Here is a 20,887-nt window from a genome sequence, read left to right as displayed (position 1 = left end):
GGTCTGATTGAACGGAGTAGAAGGTACTCCTTCTGGAAAAGAAGACCCTCACACACCCAACAAGCAGGTGTCTTGCTTCATCACCGGGTCTTTGCTCCTTATCGGGCCGGCAGTGCAATGCCCGATCAGGCACCCCGAGGGGGCCTTCCTGTCGGAGATCTTTATTTCCAAACGCCGGTGAGTGAGGTGTGTGGGGAAAACAGTTAATTAGGATAAATGGTGTAGGTGCAAGTGAAGTGAAAGGTAAGTGTACTAAAACAGGGTAGGTGATCCACTTCAAACAAATTTAATAAAGTATGGTCAACACCCTGATTAAAAACAATCCGCACATCTCTCACCATTAGGTGTATGAGTGATATGTGCTACAAAAATCAAAGAGGTCAACATGTTTCTTGCCTGGGTTTTAATTAAATGGCAATTCTTCAGGACCAATGTATACGGCTACCTGCACCTTTTTGGTGGTGGCCACAACCTCTAAGAGGTGTCAATGGTGGCCACACATACAGCACCCTAAAAACGTGTGGTGCCGTGTAAACCAAGAACACACAACCCCATTAGGCTGTGGAGACAATGTGGCCAGGGTAGGAATACACTAATTACTAGTGTTGGTTGCGTTGTAGTAACGTTACCGTAAACCTAGGACCCCGCCAGCCGCTCAAGTCTGACTTGCTGTATGTGTGGCCACCATTGACACCTCTTAGAGGTTGTGGCCACCACCAAAAAGGTGCAGGTAGCCGTATACATTGGTCCTGAAGAATTGCCATTTAATTAAAACCCAGGCAAGAAACATGTTGACCTCTTTGATTTTTGTAGCACATATCACTCATACACCTAATGGTGAGAGATGTGCGGATTTTTTTTAATCAGGGTGTTGACCATACTTTATTAAATTTGTTTGAAGTGGATCACCTACCCTGTTTTAGTACACTTACCTTTCACTTCACTTGCACCTACACCATTTATCCTAATTAACTGTTTCCCCCACACACCTCACTCACCGGCGTTTGGAAATAAAGATCTCCGACAGGAAGGCCCCCTCGGGGTGCCTGTTTGGGCATTGCACTGCCGGCCCGATAAGGAGCAAAGACCCGGTGATGAAGCAAGACACCCGCTTGTTGGGTGTGTGAGGGTCTTCTTTTCCAGAAGGAGTACCTTCTACTCCGTTCAATCAGACCGTTTTCACACCATCACCTTGGGACCTAGTGATTCTAACACACACTGCGTTATTATCAGGAACTGCATACCCTTTTGTTAATATATATACTTTCTTGTGGTGTCCCATAGAGGGAAGGGGCACCATCAATGCACAATAATGTATATGTGGGTGTTAGACCTGGCATCCTTGGTGTGCTTTACTCTGTCTTTCTGCCTCTGCCTCCAGTATTTTAGTTGTGTGCTTGATTACGTTTTTGCTGTTCTAGAAGCTTTTGGCACTTTGCCACTGCTGATCAGTGCCAAAGTGCAAGTGCAAGTGCTCCCTATGTAAATTGTGCATATGGATTGGTGTTTTCATGATTGGCTTGTGTGACTTACTACGAAGTCCCTAGTACAGTGCACTGTGTGTGCCCAGGACCTGTAAGTCAAAAGCTGCTAGTATACCTGCAGCACTGAATGTGCCACCCAGCTTTTCAAAGGGGTCTCAGACCTGCCACTGCCCTGTCTGCGCGCAGTCTCTACTGCCATGTTGACCTGGCATGTGCACCCACTTGTCAGGCCCTACCGTTCCCTTTTATTACATGTGAGTCACCCCTAAGGTAGGCCCAAGGTACCCCTGTGGGCCGGGTGCAGTGTATGTGAAAGGTAGGATATGAACTGGTGTGTGGGACATGTTCTGATAGTGAAATACAGTGTATTTCGTTGTTTTCTATGGAAAGGTCGTCTGGCTCATTGGATAGAATAGGAGTTTATTTATATATTCTTATAAGGATAACTTCCCATTGGGACAAGATAGAAAGATGGAGTTTAGTGTACCTGAACCCATAATATAAAAACTGCATCTTTTAGTAAAGATTATATTTATATTGTGTGTTTGAAATTACCACTTTTAGAAAGTGGGTACTTTCTTGCTTAGCCATCCTGTGTGCCTCTGCTGGTTTGTGAATTGACTGCCTGGGTTTGGAGTGACATGGGATGGGGCTGGTGTAGTGCATTGTCTGCTGGACAGCCACTGGGGGGTTGAAGTGTGTCCTGCCTTTCCTGGATGAGTCAGGGCTGGGCTGAATAGACCTGGGCTGCAATTAGAGTAGTGGGAGGAGAGTCCCCTGCACCTGAATACGCCTGGTCTGCCTTGGACAATGCTGTCTCCACCTCCTACCAGAAAGCTGGGCCAGAGAAGACATAACTCGTTTTGACTGAGCCCAGGGCCTCTCTACCACACAAGAACAAAGAGAAATGCAGTATAAATATTGGGGCCCAGACCCCAGAACTTTAAAATACTCCTGGACTCAAGAGGAACCTCTGCCCAGGGGAAGAGCTGGGAAAGCTGAAGGAGCCCCTTTGCTGTGTGCTGTCTTGGGTGGGCCTGCAGTGGCTGTTTCTGCCACGGATAGGGCCAAAACTTTGCTGTGTGCTGTGGATCCTGCTTGAAGAAGACCTCCAAGGTCTCTGGGACACAAAGATGTCACCACCAGCTCCCCACCTACCAAGAGGTGCCTGTTCCCATGTTGGGCCTCTGGAGGCTGTTCCTGCTGCTGGGAACTGAGGAAACTTGAAGCAACTAAAGAAGCATGATGCAGCCGCACCTGCTTCTGAGACAAAACCACAGTGCGGGAAGAATTCCCACGCATCGCCGCCATGCAGATAAAGAAATCGATGCAGCGCCTGCCTGTGGCTGGAGAAACTGCTGGACGCCGAGTCTTGTGCACTGCTGTCCAAAGTCCGATATCACTGCACCACACCGATTCTGACGCAGGCCCTTCTGTGCGGCTGCAAGAACCGATTCATCATGGGACCCAGGCTGGAGAGATTGGCACAGTGCAGTTGCTGCATCGAGAGCCGACACCTTCCCAAATCCTCGTGCATCGCACTTAGGCTCCAAGTCTACACCAACGGCAGGCTATTAGTGGCAGATCTTTTGAAAGGTAATTATTAGGGATCCCCATGTATACTCAAAATTTGTAAAGTCGTGGCTAAAAATATCACTCATCCGCTCCATTGTGACCACTTGCTAAAGTCAGGCATAAGTAGCCTGCCACCAAAATCTTTGCCTCCCCAGACGTAGCCAAAGTATCCCTTTATCTGCATTTGTTTGGTATTTCAGGGATTCAGATCTAATCCCCAATAGTGCAAAGGTCGGTGTGTCTGGTATTCGGTACCCCAAGATATCTTTTTATGTGTGCCAAGATTTCGGACCATAAGGGGCAGATTGTCGGGCAGTCCCACCAGATGTGGTAGAGATTGCCAAGGAGGCCACATCCCCTCCAGCACAAGTTGGATGTATTTGGAAAACCTTTTTTCAGTTTTGTCGGGTATAAATACCAATCGTATAAGATTTTGTAATGTGCTTCCTGGAGACACAAGAAATAGTTAGGCCTGTGAATGTCCTTCCAACGCGCCCGCCATGCGCCTTCTGAAATTTCGTGACGCAGGGTGCCTTCCCAAAAAACAATATAGCGGGATGGTTGTGAGTGCATTGAACAGAGGAGAAGATCGTATGAAACGGCTATGATGCCCTTTAGTACCCTTGGTCGTCTTCACAAAATTCTCCAGAGGAGTACGCTCCCTCGTGTACGCTCCCTCGTGGCTGCCTCCCGTGTGTCTGACTGTAATACCCAATGGTGCAGTTGTCGGTAGCGGAGGCGTTCCCCTTCTGTGAGATTGATATTTGTGTTCAAAAGTGAGTATGTCTGTGTTGTGAAAGAGGTGTGGTAGCGTTAAACTTCCCCGCTCCCTCAATGCATCAAATCCCTGCTGGTGCAAATGCTGAGTTATAGTGAATCAGGGTGAAGGGAGAAGGAAACGTCGTCTAGGCCATATTCTGGGGGACTTCATCCCACACTCTTAGGGTAGTCCCGGTTGGGGTGCTAAGGTATGCATTACGGGGGCCGTCACTTTTTGGTTTCCACAGTAGGTCTCAGATTGCTCTTCCTGCTATTGCCATGTCCATGTGGAGCCAGTGTAATGTGACTCCCTCTGGGACCACTCACTGATGACTCTAAGTTGGGCCGCTTTGTGATAGAGGTTAACGTCCGGGAAGCATAACCCTCCCTCTGATCTGGGCTGTCTGAGTAACCTGAAGGGGAGACAAGCCTATTTTTTTGCCAGATTGATGAATTAAGAGTGAGTTTAAGCACCCTCAGGTATTTGGGCTCAAGCTCTATGGGCAAGCTCTTGAGTGTTTTATGCCCAATATGCCAGGAGAGTTTTTCATTGTATTTCAAGCACTCTCACCTGGAGTCTTAGGCTTTATGGCTCTGGAGTTTTGCATTAGATGGCCTGAAGAGGTTAATGAAAGGCTAAAACACATGAATTAAAATTAAAAATATTTTATTGTGTTAATACTGAATGCATTTAAATATGATTAGTGAGGCCATTGGCTTTAAGAGTGACTCCTAATATGTGATTATTGTTTTTAGTGATGTTCTCTGACTCTGTGACAAAGCCAATAGGCCTGTCTTACATATGTTGATGTGGTGACCCTGTGAAAGAGCAAATTGTCTGTCTGTCTGTCTGTCTGTCTGTCTGTCTGTCTGTCTGTCTGTCTGTCTGTCTGTCTGTCTGTCTGTCTGTCTGTCTATCTATCTATCTATCTATCTATCTATCTATCTATCTATCTATCTATCTATCTATCTATCTATCTATCTATCTATCTATCTATCTATCTATCTATCTATCTATCTACAACTGTGTGTCTGTGTGTGTGTGCACCTCACTTCAGCTGCAATTTCCCATAGGGATTTTGAACACGACTACAGACTGAACCACTGAACGGAATTACACCGTATTTGGCAGAAAGCTAACTCTTGGTCCAGAAGCAGCCCTTGTTGGAATTTTGTTTAAATCCATGGTTAAGATATTGCATAAACAAATACATTTTATATCTAGGGATGTTGATCTTTCACAGAGCTCTGCGAATCCAAGTGCCAACAGCAATGCCATGATTGGCTGGCTGCAACCTGACTGGAAAGTTGCGTCTGCCATTTTATGTCTCGTGGCACAGTCCTGGGGCCTCAAAACTTAAGTGCTTAGTGATTGAAGTGGTCAGGGTGTGTTGGGGGTTGCAGAGGGACCCATGAAGATGAATAAATTGCCTTAAAACAGTTTTTTTCCATGTGCAGGGATTCACGGATCCGCTGCTGCTCTCAGCACAGCCCTGTGTGTGAGGTCGAGACGTATCTGTGAATCCAGCCACCATTAAAAAAAACACACATACACACACACACCTACTTACAGACCTACACAGGCACTCACATACCCACTCAAATACATACACAGGTACTCACAGACCCATTCACAGACATGCACAGCCACTAACAGACCCCTCAGGCACTCACAGACCCACTCACAAACCCACAGCGAAACTCACAGACTCACACAGGCACTCCCACACCTATTGACAGGCCCATAGTGCTACTCACACACCCACTCATAGACACACAAAGGCACTCACAGACCAACACAGATACTCAAACACCCACTCACAGACTATCACAGCCCCTCACTCACCTATTTACAGACCGGCATAGATACTCAGAAACCCTCTCACAAACCCACACAGGCACTTACACACCTATTTGCAGACCCATAGTGCCACTTAAAAACCCACTCACAGACCCACACAAGCACTTGTATACTCACTCCTAGACATACACACCCACTCACACACCCACACAGGCACTCACGTACCCACACTGTCACTCACACGCCCACTCACAGAGCCAGACAGATATTCAGAGACCCACACAGGCAGGTACTCACAGACCCTCACAGGCACTCACAGAGCTACTCACAGACCCACACAGGCACTCACACACCCACTCACAGACCCACAGAGCTACTCATACACCTACTCACAGATCCACACAGGCACTCACACACCTATTAGCAGACCCATAGTGCCATTCACACACCTACAGACAGACCCACTGAGGTACTCACAGACCCTCTCACAGACCCACAAGGAACTCACACACACCCTTGCATACCCAGCCACTCACATACCCATCCACGGACCCACACAGGCAATCACAGACCCCCTCACTGATCCTCGCAGACTCACATAGTCAATCACAGGCTCTCACACACCCACTCACAAACTGGCACATGCACTCATGACCCACCCTCAGACACACACAGGTACTCACAGACACACACAGGCACTCACAGACCCACTCACAGATCCACACAGGCACTCACAGACTTACTTGCATACCTACACAGGCACTGCACAGCCCCTCCGAGCACAGCCACAGGCTGTGCATGGCAAGGGATTGGTTCCCTATGGGCAGTTGATCCAAGGCCTGGCCTGCCAGGCCCTGCTGCCAATTCCCATCATGCATGGCCTTTAGCCGTGCATGGCATGAGTTTGGGTGCCTACTGGGGTTTGGCTACAGGGCCTGGTTGTGGGCCAGGCCCTTCGACCAACCCCCGCTGTACACAGCTGAATGCCATGCATAGCGAGGTCAGGATCAACGTAAGGTAATCAAATATTACTTAACCTTTTAAAAACATAGAAATTCATTTAAAAAACACAAAGGTTATAGGGATGTATCTCAATAAAATATAAATCGTACCCTAAGGTAACTATAACTATAACTCGCACCCTCGCCACGCACTGCTACTTACTCCACATATTACATCAGTAATGCCATATTGTAATACATCATTTATAATATAACTGCAACATTTGCAATACAATTAGTAACAGGAACATGGAGGTAATGGTTATTGTAACCTTAGGGCACAAGTTATAGTTTCTTGTGATAAGTATAAGTTGAATTTCTTTGGTTTTGGGAGTGTAATATCTGAACCTTACTACAATGTCCCTCTAACCTTTGGTTTTTAATGAATATAGATAGATATAGATGTGGTGACCCCATGATAAAGCTAATAGCCCAGTCTTATTTATATCGATGTTGCGAGGAGCTCTTGCCAAAAGCCAGTAGGCCAGCCTTTTTTCAAATGATGCATCAATCAATCAAATAATTTCTAAAGCGCATGGCTACCTCGGTGGGGTTTCCCAGCTCTAGCATATCAAGGACCAAGGAACCGAGCTAGGTTTCAAAACGCCACTTCTACAGCATCTTCTGAAACAGTGCAAATTAGTTGCACAGACACATCTTGTGAAGCAAAGCACTCCATAACTTCGTTCCCCAAAAAATCAAAGGACCTGCCTCGCTGCCTTGCCAAACTAATTTTGGAATGGTAGCCAGATTGGTTTTTCTTGAGTGTAATTACCACTTAGAGGTTAAGGGACGAATCAAAGAGTATATGTATAAGGGCCAGCCTGGTGCTTGGCTTTTTATACGTAGAAAAGGGTCTTGTTCCTGGTGTTTGGGTTGCTATCCTGTGTCAATCCCAGCGATTTTGCTGAGTCGACAATGAGAGGTTGCCCATTGAATGCTGTTAGGTGAGTCAGCCAGTCGAGGATGATGGTTGATTCGTTGGAGGGGGGGGGGGGGCGATTAAGAGTAATTCAGTTTTGAGGGTGTTTAGTTTCAAATGGTTTTCAGGCAGCTACGTTTGAGTTTTTTGTAGCGTTGAGTTGAGAGATTTGATGTCCTCAAGTGAGTGGATCTTTAAGTAGAGTTGGGTGTCGTCAGCATACATTTGAAAGTGGACCTTGGAGAGACTGGAAAGTTTGGTGAGTGGTTCTATGAACAGGCTGAAACGTGTGGGTGAAAGGGAAGATCCCTGCGGTACTCCTAAAGTGACTGGGACAGGATTGGATAAGGATTGATGAACCTTGAATCTCTGAGATCTATTTTGGAGGAAAGAGGTGAACCAAGTAAGCACAGATAATCCCATTCTGTATTTCAGGAGCTCTAGCAGGTTGTCGTGTTTGACGGTGTCAAATGCCAATGTAAGGGCAAGTAAGATTAGTAAACAGGCTGCGTTTTGGTTGAGGATTTTAAGTGCGTCATCTATTATATGGGTCATGGCTGATTCCGTACTGTGCCCTGCATGGAAGCCTGATTAGTATTGGTTGAGTAGGTTGAATTGTTCAATGTGGTTGCTAAGCTGCGAGTGTACACATTTTTCCAAGAGTTTGGCCAGAGTGGGGATGTTCGATATCGGGCGATAGTTATTTAAGTTCGATGGGTTGGCCGTTGGTTTCTTTAGGATAGGAGATACCTCACCTGTTTTAAGGATTTCTGGGATGGTTCCTTGAAGGAGTGAGGTATTTATAATCTTGGTCCATAGAGGTTATACCAGTGGAATTAAGTCTTTTAAATAGTTTGCGGGAAGAAGGTCTGTTAAGTGGCTGGAGGGATTCAAAGCTGTTAGTGTTTTTAATATCTGCAAGTGTTAAATGAGGAACAGGATGCGTTGTTTTTAAGGTCAAATTTTGCCGAGTATATGAGTGGGGCTCCTGTCGGGGACGGAGAAGTGTTCCTCTGAGTGTCAGTAAGGATATACGGTCGTTGAGCAGGTCAGTCTTTATGGTTCTGTCTTCATGGTGAAAAAGGAGGCAAATTCATTACAGTTGGGTAGTGTGTCTGGGATAGCCGGGGGAGGGTGGGTACACACTTGGTTTGGGCTTTGATTAGTTTGAATAGCTTTTTGGGCTGGTTCTTGGCTTGGTTTAGTTGATTACGCAAGAAGTCGGCTTTAGATTGTCTGATCTTTCTAAATTAGGAGTTTCTCGTGGTTCTTAAGAACTTGAGATGGTCAGAGGATGGTGCAGATCTCCATCGTCGTTCAATGAATCTTAATGATCGTCTGTCTTCATTTGGCCTACCATCATACCAGGGTTTTCAGTCTTTTGTGGAGAGTCTTTTCAATTGTAGAGGAGCTATTTTGTCTAATATCATGTTCATGGAGTGGAAGTAATGGTTAGTCAGGTCTTGTACATCGGCTAGGCCTTCCAGGGGAAGCAGGATGTTAGGATTAGAGGTTGAGAGTAGGTCGGAGCCAGCATTTTTAGATTCCTCTTCCAGATTTCCGTTCTCGTGGGTTGTGCAGAAAGTAGTTTAACTGATTCCTTAATGTGGAATGTAATGATGTGGTGGTCAGACTAGTCACAAGGGAGGATCGATTCAAGTTGAGTGGAGTCTGCTTTGGAGATTACTAGCTCGAGGGTTGAGTCTTTATCGTGTGTGGGGCTATTACAGATTTGGTTAAGGTTAAGGTCTAAGAGGAAATCTTTGAGGCTGTTGACCCCTGGGTCGTTCTGGTCATCCCAATGGAGAATGAAGTCACACAGGAATATTTGAATATTTTGTTGACCAATGTTTGTAGCTAGAATATCCATAAGGTGTTCTAAGAAGGGGAAGTTATCCCCTGGAGGGTGGTAGAATGTGTATAGTGAACATATTGAATTCTTATTGCTAGAGATGTTTAAACGAAGATATTCATAGGAGGACAGTGCAGGGGCATTGGAGCTGGTCACTGTTAGATTGCTCTGATGTATGCAAGCAATACCACCACCTGGCCTTTCAATTCTGTTTAGTCTTGTGATGTCATAGTTTGTTGGTACTAGTATGTCCAGGATGGGCGCAGATGATTAATTTAGCCATGTTTCCGTCAGGATTAGTAAATCAGGTTCATTAGCGAGTATTAGATCAGCTATATCGGTTGCATGTCTTGATGACGATCTACAATTTAGGAGTATACATTTTATCCGTGTCTTGTTGGGTACGATTGTGAAGGGGATGCGTGTGAGGTTGTTTTCAACTGTGCCTCTGGAATTGTGTCTTATAGCTCTGTGGGTATTGATAGGGATAGTTTGGATTAGGGAGTGTATAAGTAAGTTATCTGGGTGCCCAGAATGAGGTGGGAGGTACGGTATTTCATAAGAATGGAGTAGGGAGATTAAGTCTTCAGATGATAGGGTTTTTTTCATCCTGACTGGACAGGATAAGGCGTTGGGCACTGTTCTCCATCTTGAGGGCTCATGATTCTCGGCGCTTACGTGTAGTTGTTGGGTGTGTTTCGAATTTTTGATATGTGGGTATGTTCTGGATTCTAGTACAGGGTGCGTGAGCTTGGGTTGTTGAATAATCAGATGGTGTAGAGCTTGGATGTCAGCTTTGACTTGTTGTAGTGATAGTAATATCTTGCCTGAGGTCTGGAGTGCGAATTTCCATATTTAATGGATGGACTGTGGGTGAGGGAGGTGTAGTTGAGCCATGAATGTAATTTGAGAGCGAATCGTAATCGGGTACTTTGTGTTGGAATCTTCCTGTGTGGTTGTCTATGGAGGGAGGTGTAAAGGCCTGGAGTGCGGGGGTCTGAATGTGGGTTAAGTACGGGACTGTGATAGTAGATGTGAGGGAAGTAGGGACAGGTGGAATGGCGGGATGAGGGGAGGGAGTGATTTCGAGTGTGTTTGTGACAGTGTGGGTATTTGTGTTATTGGGGGAGGAGTAAGCGTAGGAGAGATATGTTGCACCCTGAGGATGCGAGGTAGATTGGATAAGGGGTTTGAGCGGGATCGTGGGAGTATTGGTGCGGGGAGGGGGAGTGGTGAGGCGGGATGAGAGGAGATAGGGATGGTGATGTTGGGGTGCAAGTGAGGCTAGGGGAGATGTGTATTGTCACTCCGGGCGACGGTTAGGTCTGGGGTGGGTGTATATGTGGGAAAGGACAACTGGGGACAATGACTTAATGGGAGTCAGTCTGGTAGTTGGTAGGTGAGCTGTAATTGTGATTGGCTGGGTGTGCGTGATGGCCTTCGACATTCTGTTGTTTTCATGACAGGCTGCTCCGTGCCTGTTGTAACAAAGCAGCCCTGCAGGGTTGGAGGCTCCCATGCTCAGAGGTTTTTAGGGGATTTAAAGATGGGAGCATGACCCGCTCGCTTCTGCGCCAAAAGAGGATTTTCCCTGACACTGGAGTACGGAGGTGAGAAAGGGACACGAGAGGTGAGGAATCAGGACGTCCTATAGTCAGTTCTGTGAATTCAATCTTCAAAATTAGCTCAAGGTACATAGATCTCTTTCTAGCACCATATGTGATAGCCCTACCATCCTTTCGATGGGACTCCTTGGAATTTAAAATATGCCTTGGAAGGACTCGTATCTGATGGCTACGATTGATGTAATTTCATTATATACTTCCATGAATAATATGCATATTTGCACAAAGGTACACAGAAAGACTGCATAATGAAAGAATTGAAAAAAATAAAATAACACATTACTTGCAATACAGCTTTTGTAGTGTATGCTTTGATGTGTCCCTGCAAATAATATTATGTAGGCAGCACTATGAATAAAGTCAGACTGATAATTTTACAACATCTTCGAGCAGTGATGAACAGAGACTATTCATATCCAATTGCAAAACACTTCTGGGAAAAACATCAATGGTGACATCAAGAAATTGCAGTACTTTGGGATTAAGCATATAAAGACAAATGAAAGAAGTGAAAACAGACAGTTATTGTTACGATGAATGGCACCAAGACTGATAATCCAAATGGGAACAGACATACCTATGGGCCATAACCTGGATGCAGATTTACATATACACCTTTAGCACTGTTCCTAACTGCATCAGCTAGAATACTGAATTTATGTTGATTTCCAGGACTTTATGTAAAGGACATAAATATTATATTACAGAGTGTGTTTGTAATTTGTATAAGTTAATGGGTGTGTTTAGTAAAAAGAACATAGAGGCGTTATTTATTTGACATTGGGTGAATTTAAAAAGAAAAGGCTTAATAGCCATGCTACAAAGTACTGTTGATGCACATGTACTTTAGGAGATGATTTGAGATTGCTTGAAAAACGGATAAGAATTGTAAATTGAAATTAACTGTGTATAAGGCAAAAATTCTTCTACACAATTGCTCATTGCACTAATTCTCAGGAAATTGTAAAAAGCAATCCATAGAAGCTGCTTATGCACATGCGGTTTACAATATATTAGGCTATGTTGTTATTTTAAAAGTTGTATTGACTAGTTATTAACACACTAGCACTTTAGTTTAGGACACCTTGGCGTCCATATCAAACATATGAATTATAGGGGTGGGCGGAATTTGCGTAATCGCGTTACGCAAATCTCCGCGAAACGGTAAAAAATCTCCGCGAACACGCAGAAATTCCGCGAACACGCGGAATTGCTTGTTCGCGGTGCTTTTTTCCTGTTCACAATCGCTTTTTGCATGCTCCTGTTTAAGGACTTTTGTCTATCGGGTGCTGCTTTATTATTTATTGCTTATAATTTATACAGATTAGCTTCTAATGCACTTGCACTTTCCTTCAAATGGAAAAATGCTGCCTCTTTAAATTAAATCCATAAACCTCTAAATCACTTTCCTGTTCCCTCTCGCCTCGTCTTCTGAATCATATAACAAGTACCTTACTATAAATTTCGAAATCTGAATGTTAACAAACACAATTGCACTGTATAAGATGTTTCTTTATCATCATACTGTAACTTGAAATTGAAACGAAGAGGAATGAGGCTATGAAAATGGAAATTCTGCTCCCATCTTTCTGCCCGATATGTGAGGACACGCTAGACGGCAGGACTCTATGGTCCTGTGGAAGGCAAGCGCCAAAACGCGTCGACTGTCCCTTGTATAATGCACTGGTGATTAAATAATAAAATTAAAAGAATGGCAACCCTGTGGTGCCGTTTTGATTCCTGTCGACACAGCAAGTTGAATAATAGAGTCGTGAAAAACATATATAAAAATATATATATTCACTTAAAAAACCATATGTTTCACACATGTTATAGTTAGCTGGACATTTCACTCGTAAAAAACCAATGAAATTCCCCCGTTATAGTTAGTAAAGGGAACTATAACTCACGCGATCGCAATCCAGTGCTGATGACGTCAGATATTACATCACTGTATTTAGACACTTATTTACCCATTTTTCCTTCCTTTAACCTTTAGCTATACATATATAACAAATATTTATTTTACAGAAAGACACATATGTCATCAGTAATATCTGACGTCATCAGCACTGGATTGCGGTCGCGTGAGTTATAGTTCCCTTTACTAACTATAATGGGGGAATTTCATTGGTTTTTTACGAGTGAAATGTCCAGCTAACTATAACATGTGTGAAACCTATGGTTTTTTAAGTGAATCTGCAAGGTTTTTTAAATGCTAATTCCTAACTATAGCGTGTGTGAAACCTATGGTTTTTTCAGTGAATTTCAAAGGTTTTTTAAATGGTAATTTTTTTTTTTTAATTTTTTTTTCATAGTGCGCGCACCTCGCGATTTTTCCGATTTTTTTTTTTTTAAATGTCACCCTTCACGCCCTTTAGGGACCCCCTGACAAAGGCTAGGGGGTCAGAAACGCTGCACCCTGCCCTCTTTTCACGTTCTTATATGTGTTTTCTCTTTTTTTTACGATTTTCCAGCGTACGCGCACCCCGCGATTTAAAAAAAAAAAATTTAATCTTTTTTGTGGCCCTTCGGGGTCCTCCTGTGACCCCCTGACAAAGGCTAGGGGGTCAGGAACTCCCTACCCTGCCCCCTGTTCACGTTCGCCACCTTTGTTTTTCCCTGCCTCAGACTGCGAGAGACAAAATGGCGGCCGACACTTCTTGATTTTGACCGATTCGAATGTTTACTGACATCTAACAACCAATCAGAATTGCGCTCGCGCACGGCAGGGTGCGCGCACAGTTCGCGCACGGTGCGCGCGTATAGGTATTGATATGGTTTTAAATGCTATTTTCTCAGGAAATACTGAACAGATTTACACGAGACCTTCAAAAGGCATTTCCTTGACCTTATGGCTATCTCTCTGCCAAATTTCACGTAATTCTGTTCAGCCGTTCGGGCTAAACCTTCGACTAAAGGTCCTATGGAAAAATGCATGGGTAAAACGTGTTTTGGGACCCCCCCTTTTTCATGGCCCCCGCTTGACGAATCACCCCGAGACTTTCAGGGTTGGAGCTGAACGGAGCGCCCCATTTGTTTTGAAAAGTTTGCGAGGATTCGTCAACCGGCGCCAAAGTTATTCAAAATAGAATTTTCAGATTTCCTATGGAAACATGGTCCTAACTATAACTATCTACTGGCGACCGGCAGTAGATAATATATATATATATATATATATATATATATATATATATATATATATATATATATATCCACCAAATGAGAAGCTCCTTCCGGATCTGCTGGGACCCTTGCGAGGTGGCGCACACACCGGCGGAGCACGCCGGCAAAGATAATATCCACACGAAAAGCAAGTTAGTAGGTGCGCTCTCAGTAAGAAACAGGTAAACAGCGAGGTCGGTAATCCAAGTGTGAATTAAACACGTGGATTACCGACCTCGCTGTTTACCTGTTTCTTACTGAGAGCGCACCTACTAACTTGCTTTTCGTGTGGATATATATATATATGTAGTCCTCAGGTCAGGGATGTGCCTTTTGCATATCTGGAGTCAATCTGTTCATTAGTTCCTGAGAAAATTGCAGATAAAAGTATATACATATCTAGAGGCGCATACCGTGCGCACACGCTAACGTGCACGAGCGTAATTCTGATTGGTTGTTACATGTCAGTCAACGTTCGAATCGGTCGAAATCAGGAAGTGTCGGCCGCCATTTTGTTTGTTTTCAGTGCGAGAGTGGAAAAGGAAGGTGGCGAACGTGAAAAGGGGGCAGGGTTGACAGTTCCTGACCCCCTAGCCTTGGTCAGGGGGTCACAGGAGGACCCCGAAGGCCCAAAAAAAGTTTTAAATTTTTTTAAAAATCGCGGAGTGCGCTCACCGTGCGTGCACGGCACGAACTGCGTAACAGGGGCGCGCGATGCGCGAAGCGCACCGCGCGCCCACCAAGCGGTGCGTGCATGGTGAAAAACCTTAAAAAGTAAATAAATTAATAAATACATAACTTAGCATTTAAAAAACCGGACAAATTCACTGAAAAAAACATAGGTTTCACACACGTTATAGTTAGGAATTAGCATTTAAAAAACCTTGCAAATTCACTTAAAAAACCATAGGTTTCACACATGTTATAGTTAGCTGGACATTTCACTCGTACAAAACCAATGAAATTCCCCCGTTATAGTTAGTCAAGGGAACTATAACTCACGCGACCGCAATCCAGTGCTGATGACGTCAGATATTACATCACTGATGACATATGTGTCTTTCTGTAAAATAAATATTTATTAAATATGTATAGCTAAAGGTTAAAGGAAGGAAAAATGGGTAAATAAGTGTCTAAATACAGTGATGTAATATCTGACGTCATCAGCACTGGATTGCGGTGGCGTGAGTTATAGTTCCCTTTACTAACTATAACAGGGGAATTTAATTGGTTTTGTACGAGTGAAATGCCCAGCTAACTATAACATGTGTGAAACCTATGGTTTTTTAAGTGAATTTTATATATATGTTCCAGCAAACTCTACCAAATTATGAAGCAGCACGGAACTAAGGGCATTGTTGCATTGTAAAATCACCAGTTTCTTGAAGGCTGAAGCAGTCTTGTCTACCCATTTCGGTATTCATAGCTACCTTGATATATTTATATTCACTGAAAAAGTCAAAGGTTACAGGGAAGTTATAGTTAGGCTGACATTTCACTCGTACAAAACCTGTGAAATTCAGCAGTAATAGTTAGCTGAGCTAACTATAACTCGCACCTCCGCAATGCACTGCTTATGACCTCACATATTACATCAGTCATGACATGATCAGTGATTGTTATTATTGGTAAGAACTTGGAACAATCCAAAGGCTGTTCTTTGGAAGTCAATATTGGCAGACTGTATGAAGTTGGATAACAGCTTAGATATACACTGGTTAAGGTTTATTAAAATGAGCTTTGCCAAGCTGGGGGTTCCAGAATACTATATAAATTCTGATACCCTGAGAAATGTTTCATCTGACTCAATCAAATCACTTTTTTTTATCAGAGCCTTGAGCGGGTAAGCCCAAAGTGTACTTCTACCAGACATTCAGAGCCTTTTTTTCCAGCCACAAAGACAACTTGCCATTTATCTGCAAATAGATCTGAACGAAAGACCGAACTTTTTGCTGACCAGGCTGTTTTTTAAAACTGTACATTTTTTGGTTGCTTTCCCGATTCAGGGCTCATGGTTCACATCACTTCCAGTCTGCCCCTGTGACAGTTTTTCATGTCAAAGCACTATGCACTTTATCTTATTTTGTAGATTATATACACCCCGGAGGAGACAGTTTTTTCGTCCATTACTACTTGCAGCTGGGATTAGAGTTCATGAATTGGCAATGGAATATTTACTTTCCGTTGGAACTACAGAGATTATACATGGTATTTTAAACTATCTTTTTATTGCTTTTAAGATTTGTAGCAAATATTAGGCACTTTTAACAAATCTGTATTTTCTGCTGATGACTATTTGTTTTTAAATAAAGATGTACGTATGTAATATTTATGGCTCTTTTTTAGTCGAATAAAGTATATTGATTGATTAACATCGCTGTTGTTCTGATTTGTCCTGGGTAAGCGATGGTTCCAGGGACTGGGTGTCCACAATGGACCCCCTACATATATATTTTTTGTGCCTCAAGGAGATGGTGGTCCCTGGGGCTGCGGGACAATTCTATTACTAATTGCCCCTGAGAGGAGGCGGTCCCTGGGGCTTCGGGGGGGGGGGTGGCCCACGCGGCTCCTGCACCTATTTCTATTTTTAGCCCCAGGGAGGTGGCGGTCCCGAGGCTGGGCGGGCCCCTCGCATTTGTACATGTTATTGCCCCAGGAATGCAGGGGTCTCCGGGGCTGCAGGGGGGTCCACACTGCCCCCGCACTCATTTCTGTTTTAAGCCCCAGGGAGGTGGTGGTCCCTGGGGCTGCGGGTGGGGGTGCGTATCCCCTGCACTGTAATATTTCATAGCCCCGGGAGGTGGTGGTTCCCAGGGCTGCAGGGGGACCTCGCAGGGCCACCCACCTTCGCAATATTTATTACCCTGAGGAGGTGGCAGTCCCTTGTGTTGCGTGGGGGGCCCACATTTCTATATTTATTGCCCCAGGGAGGTGGCAGTCCCTATGGCTGTGGGGGGGCTGTGCGCCCCCACTTTTATTTTGAATAAAGCTCTTGGGAGATGGTGGCCCCGGGGCTGCGTGGGGGTCCATGTGCACCCTCAAAATGTAAGTTTCAAGCCCCGGGTAGATGGCGGCCTCCGGGGCTGCGGAGGGATCTGCAGGGCCTCCCGCTTCCAATTTTGATAAAGTTCCAGGGGAGTGGCAGTCCCCAGGCCTGCGAGGGAGGCCATAAGGACCTCCACCACATCAGTTTACTTGGTTACCCTGGGGAGGTGGCAGACGTCGTGGTGTCGGAAGTGCCACTTGCGCAACCCCCACATGCTTATAAATCATACCCCTGGGATTTGGCCCACCCACCACCCAGGGTCTTAATGAAAAAGATGCGCAGGAGTCTGAGCGTCTTTTAAAAAAAAATCTTTCCATGGATATGCAGGTCCAAAAATACATTTAAAAATGGTTTTAAGCCCCAGCGGCATCCTTCTGGGACAGTCCCACTATATCTGGGGGGGTCAGGCTATTGCTACCCTGCACCCATTTCATTTTTTTGTTTACTTTTTATGTGGGACTCTGCTTCAAGCCGAGTCCCAAGATGGCTGCCAACACTTCGCCATGGAAGTGTTGACAGCCAATAAAATTTTAGTAGGATCTGCAAGTCTACTGCAAGGACTCGTGGCCCCAGATCTCTTTATTTTTAAAACTTTAATTTCTCTGAAACTACTGGACGGATTTACACCAAATCACAAAAAACACGCTTTCTGGACCAACATTTAGCTTTCGACAAATTTGGTGTGATTCCATTCAGCAGTTCGGGCTGCAGTCATGTTAAAAAAATGAATAATCCCTATAGGCATAAAATGGGAAAAATACGCTTTGAGACCCCCCCCCCTTTTTATCGACCCAGCTGAACCAAAAAGGGGACGATTTTTTAAACTTTCATCATAATTCGTCAAGGTAAAGGTCAGATGGTCAGAGGACTAAGGAGCAACCTCTTGATATTAAACATTTAGCATTGGAATGTGCTCACTAACTGAAGGTCCTCAAACTAAAGGCCTTCTGTTATTGAAGTGAATACCTGCTGACTTAATCCTCTTGACAGTAATTGTGATTTCCTATATCCTAGGATCACAGTGCAGAAATACTGACTAACATAATACTATAAATGGGTAAATGAGGCACCAGGATAATTGGATGTTGGGTTTGTCACTTTGCACAAAGTGAGGTAATGTTATTATCAAAGGCAGAGAGCCATACCCCTATGTGAAAGTATTCATATGCATAAACCATGCAAAAATAATTATTTCCATTAGGCTCTTTTGCATAACAAGATGAAATCATTGTGGTTTCGAAAAGCCGATGGGGGCTCCTGGTCAGGATAATCAATCAATTTTCAAACATGGCCTGCAAAAGTCAGAAGAATGTTGTTTAGAAATTATGTATTATGTTTTACCAATGAAAGTATGATCTAAACAGATTTTTAAAAAGTTACCATAAACATTTAAAAAAATATATTTTTTCTAATACAGATCCGAATTATCTTTCACCTGAATGCTCTGACTGTACTGAAGAAGAAGAATGCAGGAGCATCAATGGTGTTGAAAGCTGCCATTGCAGGAATGATTTATACAGTAGTGGTACGTATGCAAGCAATTATTGCATGAAGCAGATATCATTAAATCCATCACAATTACACTTTTTTGCTGTACGGTTTTATATTCAGTGTCAGATAGGCTATTTCTGTAATAATAATTGTCGATCCATTTTAACCAAATAGCTCATAGGAGGGTATTGAATGGTATTTGAAGACGTGCAGCGTGGTCTTATTTGTTGTTCCCTCAAGTGGCCTCTCTGGGCAGTGTTGGGACTGACATAATTGGCATGGTTTTTCTAATAACTTTTTTGCTTTCAATCCTCCTGTTTTGGCTGACATTTAATTTGCTGGATTTAGGACTCTGCATATGTTACCACTGCTAACCAGTGATAAAGTGCTTGGCTTACACCTAATTGACACATTTATTTTATTTGGAAGTCGCTAGTAAAGTGGTACTTCCTATGGCTAGGGCCTGTAAATTAAACAATACTAGTGGACCTGCAGTATTGATTGTGCCACCTACCTAAGTAGCCCTTTAAACATGTTTCAGGCCTGCCATTGCAGCCTGTGTGTGCAGTTTTAAACTGTCATTTTGAACTGGCAAAATAAACCTTTTGCTAGGCCTATACCTTTTTCTTATTAACGTAACTCACCCCAGGGTGGGGGTGGGAGGGTCTAAACAGCCCATGGAGCAGGGTGCAGTGTTTTTAAAACTTTAGACATGTACCTATAACTTTTACATGTCCTAGTAGTAAAAGAACTCTTACGTTTGTTTTTCATTACTGCAAGACCTGGCTTTTCCCGTAGGATAACATGGGGTTACCTTATTACATTTATTAAGTGATAACTTTCAATTGGGAGCAAATAGAAATTTCGAGTTTGTTTGGCTAATTAACTGTACTTTAAACCCCTCTTTAATGGTAACGTCGGATTTTAAGTCAAAATTCTGAAAACACCTCTTTTAAAAAGTTGGCATCTTCTAGTCTTAATCATTTGGTGCTGCAGCCTGTGTCCTGGGTCACATAAGTAAGTATAGCTGGCAGTTGATCTTTGTGTATTACTCCCAGACAGTGAGACAAAGGGGGAATAGGTGATAGCAGGATGGACAATATCTGACTTGATAAGGGAGTAGAGCTGTCACCTACCACACTTGCACATCACAAAGGCTTTGCCTCAGCACACTCACAAAGGGTTTTGTACTAGTTTTTGTGCCACAGAAAGCTGAGGTCAGGGCATAGAGGCAGGAAAGTCCAGAAATCTCTGTAGAGGACGGACTCTGGAAGCTTCTCCTACTTCAAAGTGGGAACTAGGTATAAATAGTGGACCCTCAGACACAACTCTTCAGTTCACCTCTGGACCTGTAGAATACTCAGAAGGACTGCTGTGCTGCTCTGCTGAAAGAAGAACTGCTACTTTGTGGCCCTGCTGCCTGAGTGAAAAAGACTGGACCTGCACCTTGAACCCAAGACCACCAGAGTGACTCCAAAGGCTAGTTGGCTGACTACCTGATCAGAGCTTGAGGGGCAGAAAAGGCTCAGATTCTCTTGAACTCTGTACCTGGAATTTGACTTCTATGAGTCCCAACCCTGCAAGTGGTGCCCCTCCAGTCCTGGACCCTTAGAGGTGGAGATAGAGTTGTCTTACCAGCCCAGCAGTGGTTTTTGCTTAATCCTGCACAAAGCGAGGTGAAGCCCCGCATAGCCCCCCCAGCTACAAGCTTCATCGTTACCAATACCGAGCAAATCGAAGCCCCGCAGAATCTCACCCCATGCCTGCCAAGGTCAACAGAATTGACGCAGAGCGACGCAAAGTCTCACCAAGCCTTGCCACTCAGATGCCAGCTTCATCAGAACTGGTGCTACTTGAAACTAAATCTCGCCGCGCAGCTTAATCGGAACAGACACAATGCAAATCAACCCAATGTAGGACCTCGCATCGTGGCCTTCACTGTCCCTCAGAACTGAAGCCAGACAACGCAAAGCCTCGCAAAGCAAATCTGCGCAGTCCGTGTACCTTAGGCATAAAGTACTATCCAGTGGACTTATCTGGGTCCCTACCACTGGCCGGCACTCCATCGTGTACAGCCTGAACTTCTGACTTTGTCCTGGTCCGGTGCAACCAGATAACCACAGTTGGCAGTTTGTGCTGTTATGCATTGTTCTGCTTAATTCTTTA

General features: G+C 44.2%; 1 protein-coding gene across 1 annotated transcript in view; it reads left to right on the top strand.

Annotated features, from left to right (window-relative positions):
- The window catches only part of LOC146796476 (uromodulin-like), a 583,380-nt gene that overhangs the window by 399,409 nt on the left and 163,084 nt on the right, over positions 1–20,887 (top strand). The window contains exon 12 of the mRNA XM_085629079.1: positions 18,648–18,755. Coding sequence (XP_085485205.1) covers positions 18,648–18,755 — 108 coding nt within the window. The remainder of the gene's footprint in view (positions 1–18,647; positions 18,756–20,887) is intronic.

This window comes from Triturus cristatus, chromosome 10 (genome assembly GCF_964204655.1).
Source record: "Triturus cristatus chromosome 10, aTriCri1.1, whole genome shotgun sequence".
NCBI lineage: Eukaryota > Metazoa > Chordata > Amphibia > Caudata > Salamandridae > Triturus > Triturus cristatus.
This window is presented reverse-complemented; position numbering and strand designations above follow the sequence as displayed.